The sequence below is a fragment of the Muntiacus reevesi genome, chromosome 1, assembly GCF_963930625.1.
Source record: "Muntiacus reevesi chromosome 1, mMunRee1.1, whole genome shotgun sequence".
NCBI lineage: Eukaryota > Metazoa > Chordata > Mammalia > Artiodactyla > Cervidae > Muntiacus > Muntiacus reevesi.
In genome coordinates this window covers 12,017,026-12,031,171 of record NC_089249.1, presented here as the reverse complement: position 1 = coordinate 12,031,171, position 14,146 = coordinate 12,017,026, and the positions used below count along the sequence as shown (strand labels likewise).

Genomic DNA, 14,146 nt, shown 5'->3' with positions numbered 1-14,146 from the left:
CTTCCTTAATCTTGCCCCACATTATTTATTCACTCTTTTTGTATACTACCAAATGCACAACCTCTTTATACTAGTAAAGAAATCTAATACTTTCATCGGGGTGTTTGCTCAGCCTGAAATGCTCTCTTCCATCCTCTCTTCCTATTTAAATCCTATTTATTCTAGTCTCTTGCGGTCAGAGCACCATTTCTTAGTCTTATAAAGGGTTTCTAGTTGCATTTGTGTGTATCTTTAATCTACTAGAACTGCAACTATTTAATATGCTGGAGCTAATTAATTTAAATTAAACAGAATTAAAAATGGAGTTCCTCAGTAGCAGTAGCACATTTCAAGTGCTCACGAGACACATGGCTAACACCTACAGTATTGGACAGCAAAAACTACAGAACATTCCCACAGAGAGCTCTGTTGGACACTACTATGTAATAAAGCTTTACAATCTACTTCCCATGGCACATACATGAAGGACAGATGGATTTTCAAAAGACTCAGGGACATTTTTTAGTTTTCTGGGTCCATAATATTAGAACCAAGACGTGGCTTTACATTATTAAAGGAAGCCATACATCTGTTCCTCCCATCTTTAACTACTGCTGCTAAGTCGCTTCAGTTGTGTTTGACTCTGCGTGACCCCATAGGTGGCAGCCCACCAGGCTCCCCCATCCCTGGAATTCTCCAGGCAAGAACACTGGAGTGGGTTGCCATTTCCTTCTCCAATGCATGAAAGTGAAAAGTGAAAGTGAAGTCGCTCAGTCGTGTCTGACTCTTAGCGACCCCATGGACTGCAGCCCACCAGGCTCCTCTGTCCATGGGTTTTTCCAGGCAAGAGTACTGGAGTGGGGTGCCAGTGCCTTCTCCTCTTTAACTACTACCTGATGTGAAAGGGCCAATTAGGCTTCAGAAAACATTACAACCGTGTATCTTCAAATACTATTTCAATCCTATTTTCTCCTCTCATTCTGGGGACCCAATTAAGCATATGTGAGGCACATGCTGTGTTCTGATCTTCTCTTCTGTTTTTGCATTCCTTATTCTCTCCTTGCTCTGTTCGGATATTATTCTAATGACCTATCTTCACGTCCACTTGTGCTACCTAACGCTGTGTCTGGTTTACTATTAAATTACCTAATTGTTGATTTTAGATAATGTGTTTACAGTTCTGGAAATTCTATTTGGTTCTGATTTAAAATGTTTGGTTCTCAGCAGTTCCAGGTGGTCTAGGAACTAGGATTTGGTGTTTTAACTGCCGTGGCCTGAGTTCAAACCCTGGTTAGGGAACTGAGATCCCACAAGCCGCATGGCATGGTCAAAAAAAGAAGAAAAATGATTCTCTGTTGGAATTTTCCCAATTTTACATACAATTTGCCCATCTATTCCTTTAATTACCTTTAAGTGTTGAAGGACTGTCTTTCAAAGGTTTTTACATTGTGTTCTTTGGTCTCCCAACCCACTTCATTTCCAAATGTGGCAAATATCTTGAGAAGGAAACAACCATGTGTTTGAGGCAGGTCCCACTCCACAAGTGGAGCCTTGTCTTCTGAGCAACTGCAAGACCGCAGGTGATTTGAGTCTACTGGACTGAGACCCCTTAACTTCCTACTCAGCTCTAAAATTCAGCATAGGTATCCTAGGTAAAAATAAGTGTGCATCCAGCGCCCCAGTGTTTCCAAATTGTTGCCAGCCCCTCAAGACACCAAAATATTTATTAGTTCCTCTTTGCTTCAATGCAGCTCCTTTATATGGGCCAAGAGCAATCCCTGGGTCATACCCAAACTTGGAAAAATAATCCCAGAGAAGAAAACTCTGATAATAGACTGTTCACCTCAGAAGAACTTTACCCTCTCCAGATTTTTCGTTTATTTAAACTGCTTTGCTTACACAGCTTTCCTATGCCTTTTAAACATATTTTCCCCAACTTGTCTGTCTTTTGTTACTGTAACAGAAATGGTATTTTGTGATGATCTGCTACATCCTAGTTAGCAACAGAAGCCTCCAAGTCTGTGATTTCTTGATTCTGTTCCCTCCTTGAAGGCATTTTACTTTCTCTTCAATAACATTTTGAAGGCTGCATATTTCCTGTTATCCCCCACTTTTCTGTAGCCTGAAGAATGATGGAGGTAGAAGAAATGCTCAATAGAGGTGACAGATCACCTGAAAAAATGTCTGGGTTGGTTCTGCACTTTCTTCTAAGAATTTATTACGTATCATCTGTACTAGGAAAAGTCCCTCTACTTAGAGTTTGTATTTCATTCAAATGGAAGGCGATCATTTGGATAATTGCCACAAATCAGTATGCAGCACTAGAGCCTCCAAAGAGTCAATGTGTGAACTCCAGAGTTCATTTTCCACATTACTATGCAGTTGCCACTTCTACTATTTCTCTAAAAAGGAAAAAAAATTTAAAAAACACCACACTTTTAGCTGGCTTCTCAGTTTTGGAAATATTTCAGTGATAATTCTCAGGACTTTGTCAACTCACTAGCACACTATATATGGACACTGGAGCTAGATTAAGCTGCTAAATCATCTTGTGCCTTTTCCCTCTGAAATCAGTTTCCTTGCTTAGCCATCATTTTTGAAGTTACAATATCCAATTACATTATTTTCTGTTGTTTGCTTTTGCTGAATATTTCTACTAGGTTTTGCTATTCTGTACTCATTTTAAGTATTGGGAAGGGAAATTCTATGACTTGAACTCCATCCACCATTTTAATTTGTATATACTCAGTTTTCAAGTATCCTAAAGGTTAAACATGGACGTCTGATCTCCTAATGCCATGAACATTCTATTGCTGGCTGCTTATAAAGGTACTAGAGTTAGAGCCAGCCTATTTTTTCACACTACCTATCCTAATTTTTACTGTCTCAACTATGCCAAGCTTTAAAGATCCAGTGTTTTTCTGACCTGCTGACTTAAGCTATTTAGTTAACGCTCATGATTATTCTGACATAGGTATAATATGAAGGAAAATACTAGACCCAGAATAAGGAAAAGAGAGGTATAGACAACTTTTCAGTTGCATCTGATAAGCAAAATACTGCTAAATCAAGCTGGAAGGAACAAAACTAATTAATTTACAAGAATCTAAGAAGAATACTATCTCTCTAAAAAACACTGTAAGGAAAAAGTATGAAGGTACTTGTATAAACCACTTGGAAACTAGCAGGAAGAATGGGGAGAAAGCATTCTCTAAAGGTTCCTACCAAAACCATGAAGGTTCAGGAAGAACCTTCTAATTTCCTTCACAGGGGAATTTATTTGACCATCATTGACAATTTTCCAAATAAGGTACAGTAGGAAATAAAATGAGCACTTAAAATGAGTTAATGAACACTTTCCAAAGTGGTTTCATAGGATTTTGTGATCAGGAGTGCCTACTTCTGTTTATAAACGAGGAAATGAAAATTCAAGACAAGTTAATTTGTCCCAAATAGTAATGACATGGATATTTCACAATCAAGTATGATCTACATCAAAATTCTAGGTTCTCTAATATTATCTACCATTGTCTTTCCAAGACAGTATTTCAAGTATAGATAATATATTCTTTCCGTGGCTAAAAGAAAAGAACTAAATACCAAAAGAGAAAAAGTAACAGGATAATAAAGTAATAAAAGTTGTTAAACTACTTTTCCATAGTTACTCAATAGTAAATATTAGCAGCACTTTTTTGTTATTCCAGCAAGTATTCAACCTGGCCATGGTTCAGCTGTATACCTGATTAACCAATGATTTTCACACTTTGCTTCCATAAAGAGTACTGTGCTATAAAATATAACCATAAACACCAATTCCTTCTTTTCTCTATTGCCATTTAGTTTCAGAGTTATGTAGACTAAGCCCGCTCCACTATTAAGTAACAAAAGCAATGTAACTACAGTCTCATTAGTACTTATCCACAGCTTCACACAATGGCATAAAATATGTCCTGGTAGTTATGATGTCTTGAATGAGGTGCTTTCTCAAGGATTTTGATTTCCTCATCTATAAATAAGACTGGATCAGATAAGCTGTTTTCTACTTCCCAAATTTTACAGATTGGTTAATAAATTTTATAGCAATTAGTTGACTCATCAATTTCTAAAAAACCTTCTCTTTCTTCAGGTAGATTGTCTCATTTTGATTTACTTAGTTTAACAAAATATCCCAATGATCTTTAAATGAAAATATTAAAGTTTGTCATTATCTATAGAAGGGAAAAATTAAAGAATTTGTTACATTTCTGTTTCTAATCAAGTCCAAAGGACAGATTGTTTTTCAAAAATCTTATGTCTTGGCTATAAATACTTGGATTAACAAAGAATTGGAAAGTTTTTCCAAAGAAAAATTATGCAAAACTCAATGAGGTATTCCATAGATGTTAATTACTAACAGCTACTAATAATCAATAGAAAGATCAGGCTTATTAATCTAAATATACTAAATGGATTTGCAGTATGTAGATGAAACAGATAACTAAAAGTTTTATGAACTGGGACTAACTTGCCAAATGTGAATATAAAGAACAAATTAGAGTTCTCAAGTTTTATTAAGAGATGAATAACTATTTGATAATTTAAGGATAATTGTAGATTTTACATGAAAATTTTGTTAAATGAATGAATTTCCAACCATAGAACAGTGTCTGGCATATAGCAGATACTCAATAAATACATATATTAAATGAATAAATGAGTTATTAAAAATAAGCTTCTTTCTGAGAAAAAGATTAAGAAAAATTTAAATGCCTAAAAGCATGTTATTAACTACATATACGCACAATGTTTCATATGTGAACAGGGATGCTAAATGAAATATAAAGAATAGCTTTAGTGAATGAGCAATGTGAAATGTTCTCCTTGTCTCAATCTACAATCAATTACATTCTGCCATAATGTCTTCAGACAGGAACAAAATTGAAACTACACAGACTCTCAAGACTCAATTTTTTTTTTTTAAATTTAATTTAATTTCTTTTTCAGTGGGTTTTGTCATACATTGATATGAATCAGCCATAGAGTTACACGTATTCCCCATCCCAATCCCCCCACCCACCTCCCTCTCCACCTGATTCCTCTGGGTTCAAGACTCAGTTTAAGATATCAGAATGTAAGTGAGAAAACCATGTTCTCTTTATTTCCCCTTCATTCACTGAAGAGATACTTACTGAGCACTTGCCATATCAGGTGCTCATTCGTTTCCTTCTTTTAGGTCCAGGGTACTGAATGTGTCAGAGACAGATTAGCCAAGGTTGTATTAAAAGGAAAGTTTCTGTATATCAACCGTCATAATCTATTTTCTATTTAATCCCTATAGTTCCATGTATAATGTATAATATCCAGCTCAGCTCTATATATTTATTTCTTCTAAAAGCAAAACAAATTTTTATCATTTTCAGGATAGTATATTAAATTGTACCTTGATTTTTTTCTCTTCCATTGACTTATGGATGCGTTCTCTTAAGGGTTTCATCAATGAATTATCCACTTGTGTGGGAGATCTACGTCCAAAAAGAGTAAAAATTTACAAACCAAAGTAGCTTTTAAATTTGTTTTCACCTCTCCTCTACCTGAAAACAGTTAGAGAATAAAAGTTTATTCTGAACTTAGTGGTTTACAATACTATATACAAGTGTTCATATTCCTATTCTGAGAGTTCTAAATACTAATAATTTGCTTAATTAATTAGTTCAGTAACTAAACACTTGAGCTTCTACTATATGTAAGGCACTGTATAAGATGTTGTGAAGAACAGAAAGTTCACTCATTCACTGACTCTGAATTTAGGAATCTTGATCTAAGTCAGCGAAATAAGATATACACATAACTAAAATTCAAAGTAAAAAAGGACAGATACCATAGCAGGGAAATTCAAAAGAGAAAAACATAGTTTAGAAATAGGAGGGTCAGGGAAGACACAATAGAGAAGTAGACACTGGCACTTTGGAGCCAGACAAACCTGGATTCCTCAATAAATCCATTTTTAGCTTAATAGAGCCAGAGTCATAACCCCTTAGAGTCAAAAGACCATTATATAAGAATAAAGGATAGTCTATTATAAGAAAGACTAGTTTATAACACTACATTGACTTACACTCATATACACTGTCCTTAATTTTAACATTTCAATGCAGACCATTATTTCCTAGTGGCTCAGATGGTAAAGAATCTGCCTGCAATGCAGGAGACCCGGGTTTATTCCCTGGGTCGGGAAGATCCTCTGGAGAAGGGAATGGCAACCCACTTCAGTATTCTGGCCTGGAGAATTCCAGGGACAGAGGAGCCTGGTGGGCTATGGTCCCAGGGTCGTAAAGAGTTGGACGCACCTGACCGACTGACACACACACACACACACCATGGACTGGTGCTTGTCTGCACAATGACAACTGAAAATGCTAAGGTAACTATAAACATGTATTTGGCCACATGACTGAGTAAAGAAAAGTATTTCTTTAAAATGGATATGGGGATTAATTTTATAGAAAATCCTATAAACACAAAATAACTTTTTCTTAGAAAATCACATAATTCAATCTAAGAGAAAACTTAAACCATTAATATTTCTAACTAAAAGCAAGCTTTGTTAAACAGAAGTAAATTAACAGTAGGGAAAAAAAAATAAGGTTCATTTTCTTTATACTGTTCTCTGGGATTCCACCACAGGGTATAAGTAAATCACTGAAAAAATAAACTTTTATTGTAAAGGAATTAGAAGACAACATTGAATGACAGAGAATCATGAAGTTAGTCTTTCAAGAGAAAAGACAGTGAAGCACAGGAGAAAGAGCATAAAGCAATCATGGATGGATCTGAACAATTTTAGATGAAAGTCAGATTTCTAAAAGGTAGTTCAAGCAGGAAACAGAAAAGATCAAACAGGTTAAGTTTGCAAAAATCCTTCACAATGTATTAAATACAATTTTAAACGGTTGTTCTAAAATTTTAAATGTTTCTATAAATGAATATTCATTAAGTAAAATATCACCAACTTACTCAGTGTTTTGACTAAATTGTTAAAACTGGAGAGTATCATAATGTCTTGTACAGAATACCAAAGGTAATTTACTATTTTCTTCCTAATGTGAGGAAGAACAAGTAAATGTCAATTCCAGTGCAAGTCTGGAGTATAGCAACTCTCCTATTCTCAGGCAAAATAGCACAATCCTTGGAGCAGAGACCTCAGGTTCTGCAGAAGGACACCTCTGCCACTTGCTAACATGGAGAAATTGCTTACTATCTTTCTCAAGTTTAATTCTTTACTTATAAAGTGGGGATACTACTAAAAGAGACTCTCGTGAAGGTTGATACAAGTGAAAGCATTCAGCAATGTTTTTGACATAAATATCTTAGCAAACAAATATTTCCAAAACAAAAAACAAGAACGAAGAAACACAAATTACTGGTCATAATCTCAAAAAATACTATTTTATATATGACTTCCTCACATTCAAATGTTCAATCTCCCTTTAACTAACTTTTGTTTTTTCTCTTCATACTTTTTCTGTAGTTTCCAAGTTTCCTACAATAGCATATACTTTCTTTATAACCAATGAGGTGCTTTTTCAAAAATTCCCTTTATAGACTTAACATTCACATACAGATAACTTCCACATTACTTACCTAAAAAGTGTAAGAACAGAAGTTCCATTAGGATGAATTGTGTTTTCATCGCCATACAAAAGCTCTGCTTTGTTTTTGGTAGGAGCACTGGCTGCTTCTTCATCCAAAAGAACTAGTAAAGCTTTCACAGTATCTCTGCCACAGTATGCAGTGCCATGGTTTATGGCATGAGATTTGGGCTAGAACAAGAAATAATTTCAAGTAAATGTAATAATCACCCCAGCTGGGTCAATCAACCATTCTTTTCCATTTCATGTGCTATTGTTATCCCTCCTCTTCTATTAAGCTATAAAAAATCAGCCATGAGAAATGGCTTTAAGGCTTGTGAATATTTCTCCCTCGAACCATATTAAAATCTACCTTATGAGCTTCCAGAAGCACCAAAAAATATAGAAAATAATATCATCAAATGAAGACATTAGATTTTGGACAAAATAACACTAGACTTTACATCAAAAAGCTTAACTACAATATATGTGACCGAGCAAGGTAATGTTCAAAATCCTTTAAGCTAAGCTTCACAATATGTGAACCGAGAACTTTCAGATGCACAAGCTGGATTTAGAAAAGGCAGAGTAACCAGAGATCAAATTGCCAACATCTGCTGATCATAGAAAAAGCAAAAGAATCCCAGAAAAACATCTACTTCTGCTTCACTGACTACGCTAAAGCCTGTGACTGTGTGGATCACAACAAACAGTGGAAAATACTTAAAGAAATGGGAATACCAGATGACTTTACCTGCCTCCTGAGAAACCTTATGCAGGTCAAGAACAGGACATTTAGAACGGGACACAGAACAACGGACTGGTTGAAAAACTGGGAAAGGACTATGTCAAGGCTATATATATTGTCCCTGCTTATTTAACATATGCAGAGTACACCATTCGAAATGCTGCACTGGATGAATCAAAATCTGAACTCAAGATTGTCAGGAGAAGTATCAATAACCTCAGATATGCAGATGACACCACCCTAATGACAGAAAGTGAAAAGAAACTAAAGAGCCTTTTGATAAAGGTGAACGAGAAGAGTGAAAAAGCTGGCTTAAAACTCAACCATTCAAAAAACTAAGATCACAGCATCCAGTCCCAACACTTCATAGCACAGATGGAGAAAAAATGGGAAATAATGACAGATTTTATTTTCTTGGGCTTCAAAGAAAGTCACAGACATTGACTGCAGTCATGAAATTAAAAGAAGCTTACTCTTTGGAAGAAAAGGTATGAAGAACCTAGGCAGCGTATTAAAAAGCAGAGACATCACTTTGCTGACAAAGGTCCATATAGTCAAAGCTATAGTTTTTCTGGTAGTCTTATATGGATGTGAAGCTGTACCAGAAGGAAGGCTGAGCACTGAAGAATTGATGTTTTCGAATTGTGGTCCTGAAGAAGACTCTTGAGAGGCCCTTGGACAGCATGGAGATCAAAGCAGTCAATCCTAAAGGAAATCGACCCTGAATAGTCATTGGAAGGACTGATGCAGAAGCTGAAGCTGATGTGAACAGTCAGCTCATTAGAAAAGACCCTGATGCTGGGAAAGATTGAAGGCAGGAGGAGAAGGGAGCTGCAGAGGATGAGATGGTTGGATGGCATCACTGACTCAATGGACTTAAGTTTGAGCAAACTGTGAGAGATAGTAAAAGACAGGGAAGCCTGGGGGGGCTGCGGTCGATGGGGTCGCAAAGAGTTGGACACGATTGAGCGACAGAACAACAACAAATGTGACCTCAGCCGCATGACTTAATCTGTGTTTATTTTTTCTCTCTTATACCAGAAGTGGGATTCTGGTGATCTGGTATCTGGTAATACAGTCAACCCCACAGATGGTTGTAAAGATCTACTCAAATGCAAAAATAAAAAGACTAGCTGACCTTCATTCTCTCAGTATCACCCATAAATACATCCTAAGTCCCAAGACCTGTGTTTGAAAGGTAAAAACCAATGTCTCAAAGGACCTGTAGTCTCTTTGACAAAATAAATAAGTAACCAAAAAAGGCATTACAGAGTGCCAAGTGCTATTTTGAAGACCATGTATACCTTATGCAGTGGAAGCACACCAGTTTACCCTGGTATCAGGGACGGTTTCACAGAGGAGACACACAGGGGTAAGAAAGAATATGGTATTTTCAGTGACCAGGTAGCAAAGAAGGGTAACATAGAGTCATGTGAGATGAGCCTGGGAAAGCTTTGTATATCAGACAAAGAAGTTACAAGTCAGTCTGTTACAAAGTTAAAACCTTTTACTTTATTAAAAAAAGGAAATAAAATGATACTTTTTACATTTTAGAAAAGAGACAGCAATGAAGGAAATGTATAAATATATTCCGGGGTAAGACTGTTATTACACACAGGGCATGCATGTGTGCTCAGTTGCTAAGTTTGTGTCCAACTCTGTGACCCCAGGGACTGTGGCCCACCAGGCTCCTCTGTCCATGGGATTTTCCAGGCAAGAATACTGGGGTGGGCTGCCATTTCCTTCTCCAGGAGATCTTCCCAACCTAGTGATCAAACCCACATCTCCTGCTTGGCTGGAAGTTTCTTTACCACTGAGAGACCTGGGACACAGGACCACAAATTAAGAGACTGTAACAGTCCAGCTCAGAAATGAAGAAGGTGGTAGCAGTGAACTAAAACAGTAGCAGTGGAGATAAAGAAATAGTAGATTAAAAGGGGAGAGCTGGAAAAACTTAGTAACTAGACAGAAGAATAGGGAAAACATATGATAATACTACACACAAATACACATTAAGAACAAACTTGGATGCCATTTCTGGCTGAGTACATACCAACTAGCTAGTCGCGTGTGCTGTAAACCTCTGGGAAAGTTTCTCAGCCTCACTGTGCTTCAGTTAAATCACAGGTAAAATAGGGATAGTGACAGTGCCTAACCAGAGGGTTGCTGGCCATTGCTGAGTTGCCCTTCCAGGGTCATCTGTTACAGACGTACCATTTTCTTCAAGTTTCATCAACATGGTCTTGGCCTCCCTTCTCTACTTGGCTGACTTAGGCTACCAAGTGAACTGTAACATATAGCTACACCAGAATTTTAACAAACTGCCTATCAAAAACTGGTGCTTAATATACATTTATCATTGGTACCAAACAAGTACATACTGTTTAATAGTAATTTCATTGAGAATGATAGAATTATATTTTTCAAAGATTTTCAGTTTGGATGAAAACGTGAAATTAAGAACCAAGTTGTCTACATCTTTATTTCTTGTGATAGGAAATGGCAGAGATTGATGCTCTTACATATCTGCACTGTGATAGTTCCTGACATAATAAAACCTGGTTGTCATTTGAGCCAAGTTAGCCGTAGGAAGTGTTAATACACACAAAATACGTGGGAAAACAACCCAGAATCTATCCTGCCTTCAAATTAAACTAAAAGCATGCATTGTTACAGAAAACAGCTAAAAATAGTGCACAAGAACTGGAGATAAACAAATGAATTACAAAAATTAAGTGTAAGTCTTCCTTCATACACAGGCTATCACAATTATACCTAAGGAAAAGAGGATTTTGTTACCTGAACGGTTAAATTGCAACAAATGAATTATTGTAACACATACTCCAAAATTCTGTTTTAGAATTAAAAACACAGTAGTCAATTTCTCCTATAAAACTATATTTATAAAACCTTATAATGTTTGACTATGTTAAAAAAAAACAAGAAAGAGGCAAATTTTCTGGAACATATAACTAAAAGATTACTAAGTATAGGAAAAATTCCTAATATTAGCAGCAAACTGGCAACAGAGGTAGAAAATAAGAGATCATGGAAATAGAAAAATTCTATAGAAGAAAAATAAACTGCTGAATAAAAACCATTTCTGTGGTTTTTCTATGGAGTGCCTAGCCCTGGGATCATAACCAGAGAAACCACTCTTTCACTTCTGAGTAAATGAGTAAATAATTGTTCTGTAAAAATAATTATTGAAAAATATAACAAAACACCCTAATATCCCTCAAAAACTATAAATTTCTAGTGCTACAAGGGATGCTGAAGATTATCCAGTGCCCTCCTTTGATAAACAGAGATAAACTGTCCCATAGATGTTATGATTTCCCCAACTTGAACATAATCCTGCATAATCCTATTGAGAAACTTACATTTTCAACATCATCTTATAACAGAGGAAACATTCTTCTGACTTAAGTAGCAATAGTAAATCATTTCTACAGCCACTAGAAAAGATAATGTTTTGTATAGAAGGATAATAAAAAATAAAAACCTCATTACCCGTGCAGGACTGATGCCAGTGGTACTAAGAGCTACATCTCCTTGTTGAGAATTGATAATATTTTTAATCCTCAAATCCAAATCTTGAGCAACTTCCTCTACTGCTTTATAAAAAGGATCCCTGCTGTTCTGGCCTTTAATCAGCTGCATCTTTATCACTGAGAGTATCCGACCCCCCGCAAGGCTGAAAATAGAAATAAGATCACTTTTATAATAACATTTTGAGATGACAATATGCTTATAAGCTTGAAAATATAAAGCTCAGAGTTAATCAACACTTTTCAAAGAATATGGCTTTGATCTTATGAATCAAACAGTAACACATTTAAGAAAAGCATAAGAACCATTAGAAACAAAATTTAAACGTTTTTCTAAAGCAAGTTATTTCAATAAGGTAAGTTACTTCTTCCTTGATTTGAAAGCTGAAGGAAATAATTTAGTTATAAATGATATCTGATCAACTCCAGAGCCCACCCTACTGAATCACAATCTCCAGAAAAGGGTACTAAAGAGTTGCATTTATTTTGCAGTTACCACAGGTGATTCTTATGACTAGACAAGCTTGGGAAAGTTTCATGAAAAGATTAGCTCCTTGAGAAAGGAACCATATTTTACTAATCTTCACATTAACTTGGCACAGAGAAGAAATAATTGATATTTCTATTGAATAAATAACCACTATCACACACAACGGGCTTCCCTGGTGGCTCAGATGGTAAAGAATCCACCTGCAAGGCAGGAGAGCTGGGTTTGATCCCCGGGTTGGGAAGATCCCCTGGAGGAGGGCATGGCAACCCACTCCAGTACTCTTGCCTGGAGATCCCATGGACAGAGCAGCCTGGTGGGCTACAGGCCACGGGGTCGCAGAGAGTCAGACATGGCTGAGCGACTGGGGACAGCACAGAACAGCATCGCATGCGACAGGGCTTCCTTAGCGGCCCGGCGGCAAAGAGTCACCTGCAATGCAGAAGACGTGGCAAGAGCTGTGGGAAGACCCCTGGAGAAAGAAACGGCAACCCGCTCCAATGTTCTTGCCTGGAAAACCACATGGGCAGAGAAGCCTGGCGGGCAGCAGTCCACAGTCATAAAGAGTCAGGCATAACTGAGCAACTAAACAACAACAATGCAAGCAACAGTCTGAAGTTTTTACTTGTAAGACAAAAGACATATGTTTTACTATTTTTATGTTATTATTTGTGGTAGAAAAGCACTTAGTTTCAACTTACACTATGGCAGACTATTTACTCTAAGGGAACATTCCACTAGGCTTGGTAGGAATCAGGGAAAATGTACAAGTACAACCCAATTTCATCCCTAAAAAGTGACAAACAAAAGTTGGGGTGGAAAGCTGGAAGCTGTGAGTGGTAAGCAGGATGCATGAGGGTTTTCCTGAGGACAAAAAGTTCTAGTAGCAATGTGATAAGGACCCAAACCCTAAGTGCGAGAAATTTCCAGAGTCTGAACCTTCCAAGCGGGTAGGCATTAGTATGAGTTTTATTTATATGTATCCCACAATATTTTGTATTTTTGAAGCTTTAAAAAAAATTTTTTTTCTATTTGGTTATGGCATAGATATACAATTTTTTAAATTGATATGTGTCTAGCAACACTGTTAAACTCTACCATTAATTTTAACAATTTGCATTTAGACTCATATTCATATTATCACTAAATAGACTTTCATTTCTTCTGCTCAATTGTTATATCTCCTATTTCTTTTTCTTACCTTAGTACACTGAACTGGACATCTAATGTTATGCTGAAAAGAAATGAGAGCAGGAACTATTGTCTTGTTCTAAATCTTAAATAATATGCTAAAACATTTTATCATTAAGTAGGTTCTCAAAGAAACCTATATCAAGTTAAAGTCCTTATTCTTAGTTCATTTTACACTGAAAAGGGTAGTGGCCCTTTTGTCCTATATGTCCCAAATAGACACCCCACCTTGAGCAATCCCGGGGCTTGTCCCCCTGCTCCTTTAGACTTTGGTGGCTTTAAAAACAGATCCTCCAAATCACCAAATTCAGCAAGTACTTCTAAAATAAAAGCTGGCTTCCCTTCTTGACTTTCCTCTCTGGCTTTCTTCCTTCCCATTGTTTTTGGCCTGCATTTTCATTACATTCACCTCCTAATCAATACATTTAAGAATTAGTTTATAAATATGTTATCCAGCAATATTATTTTCAATGGAAGGGTCAATCAGGGGACCTAGTCTGCCATATATCTGTAATTAGAAGTCTGAACAAACTCTAAGAATTCTTTTATGTAAACAAACATTCATTTTCCAACTGGTTTTTTT

At 36.4% G+C, this 14,146-nt stretch overlaps 1 protein-coding gene across 2 annotated transcripts in view; it reads right to left on the bottom strand.

Moving 5' to 3' along the window:
* Positions 1-14,146, bottom strand: part of PARPBP (PARP1 binding protein) — a 62,535-nt gene that overhangs the window by 8,182 nt on the left and 40,207 nt on the right. For both annotated transcript variants that reach the window (XM_065937873.1, XM_065937863.1), the window contains 3 exons: positions 11,848-12,031; positions 7,600-7,778; positions 5,399-5,480 (listed from right to left, as the gene is read on the bottom strand). In XM_065937873.1, the coding sequence (XP_065793945.1) occupies positions 5,399-5,480; positions 7,600-7,778; positions 11,848-12,031 (445 nt within the window). The remainder of the gene's footprint in view (positions 1-5,398; positions 5,481-7,599; positions 7,779-11,847; positions 12,032-14,146) is intronic.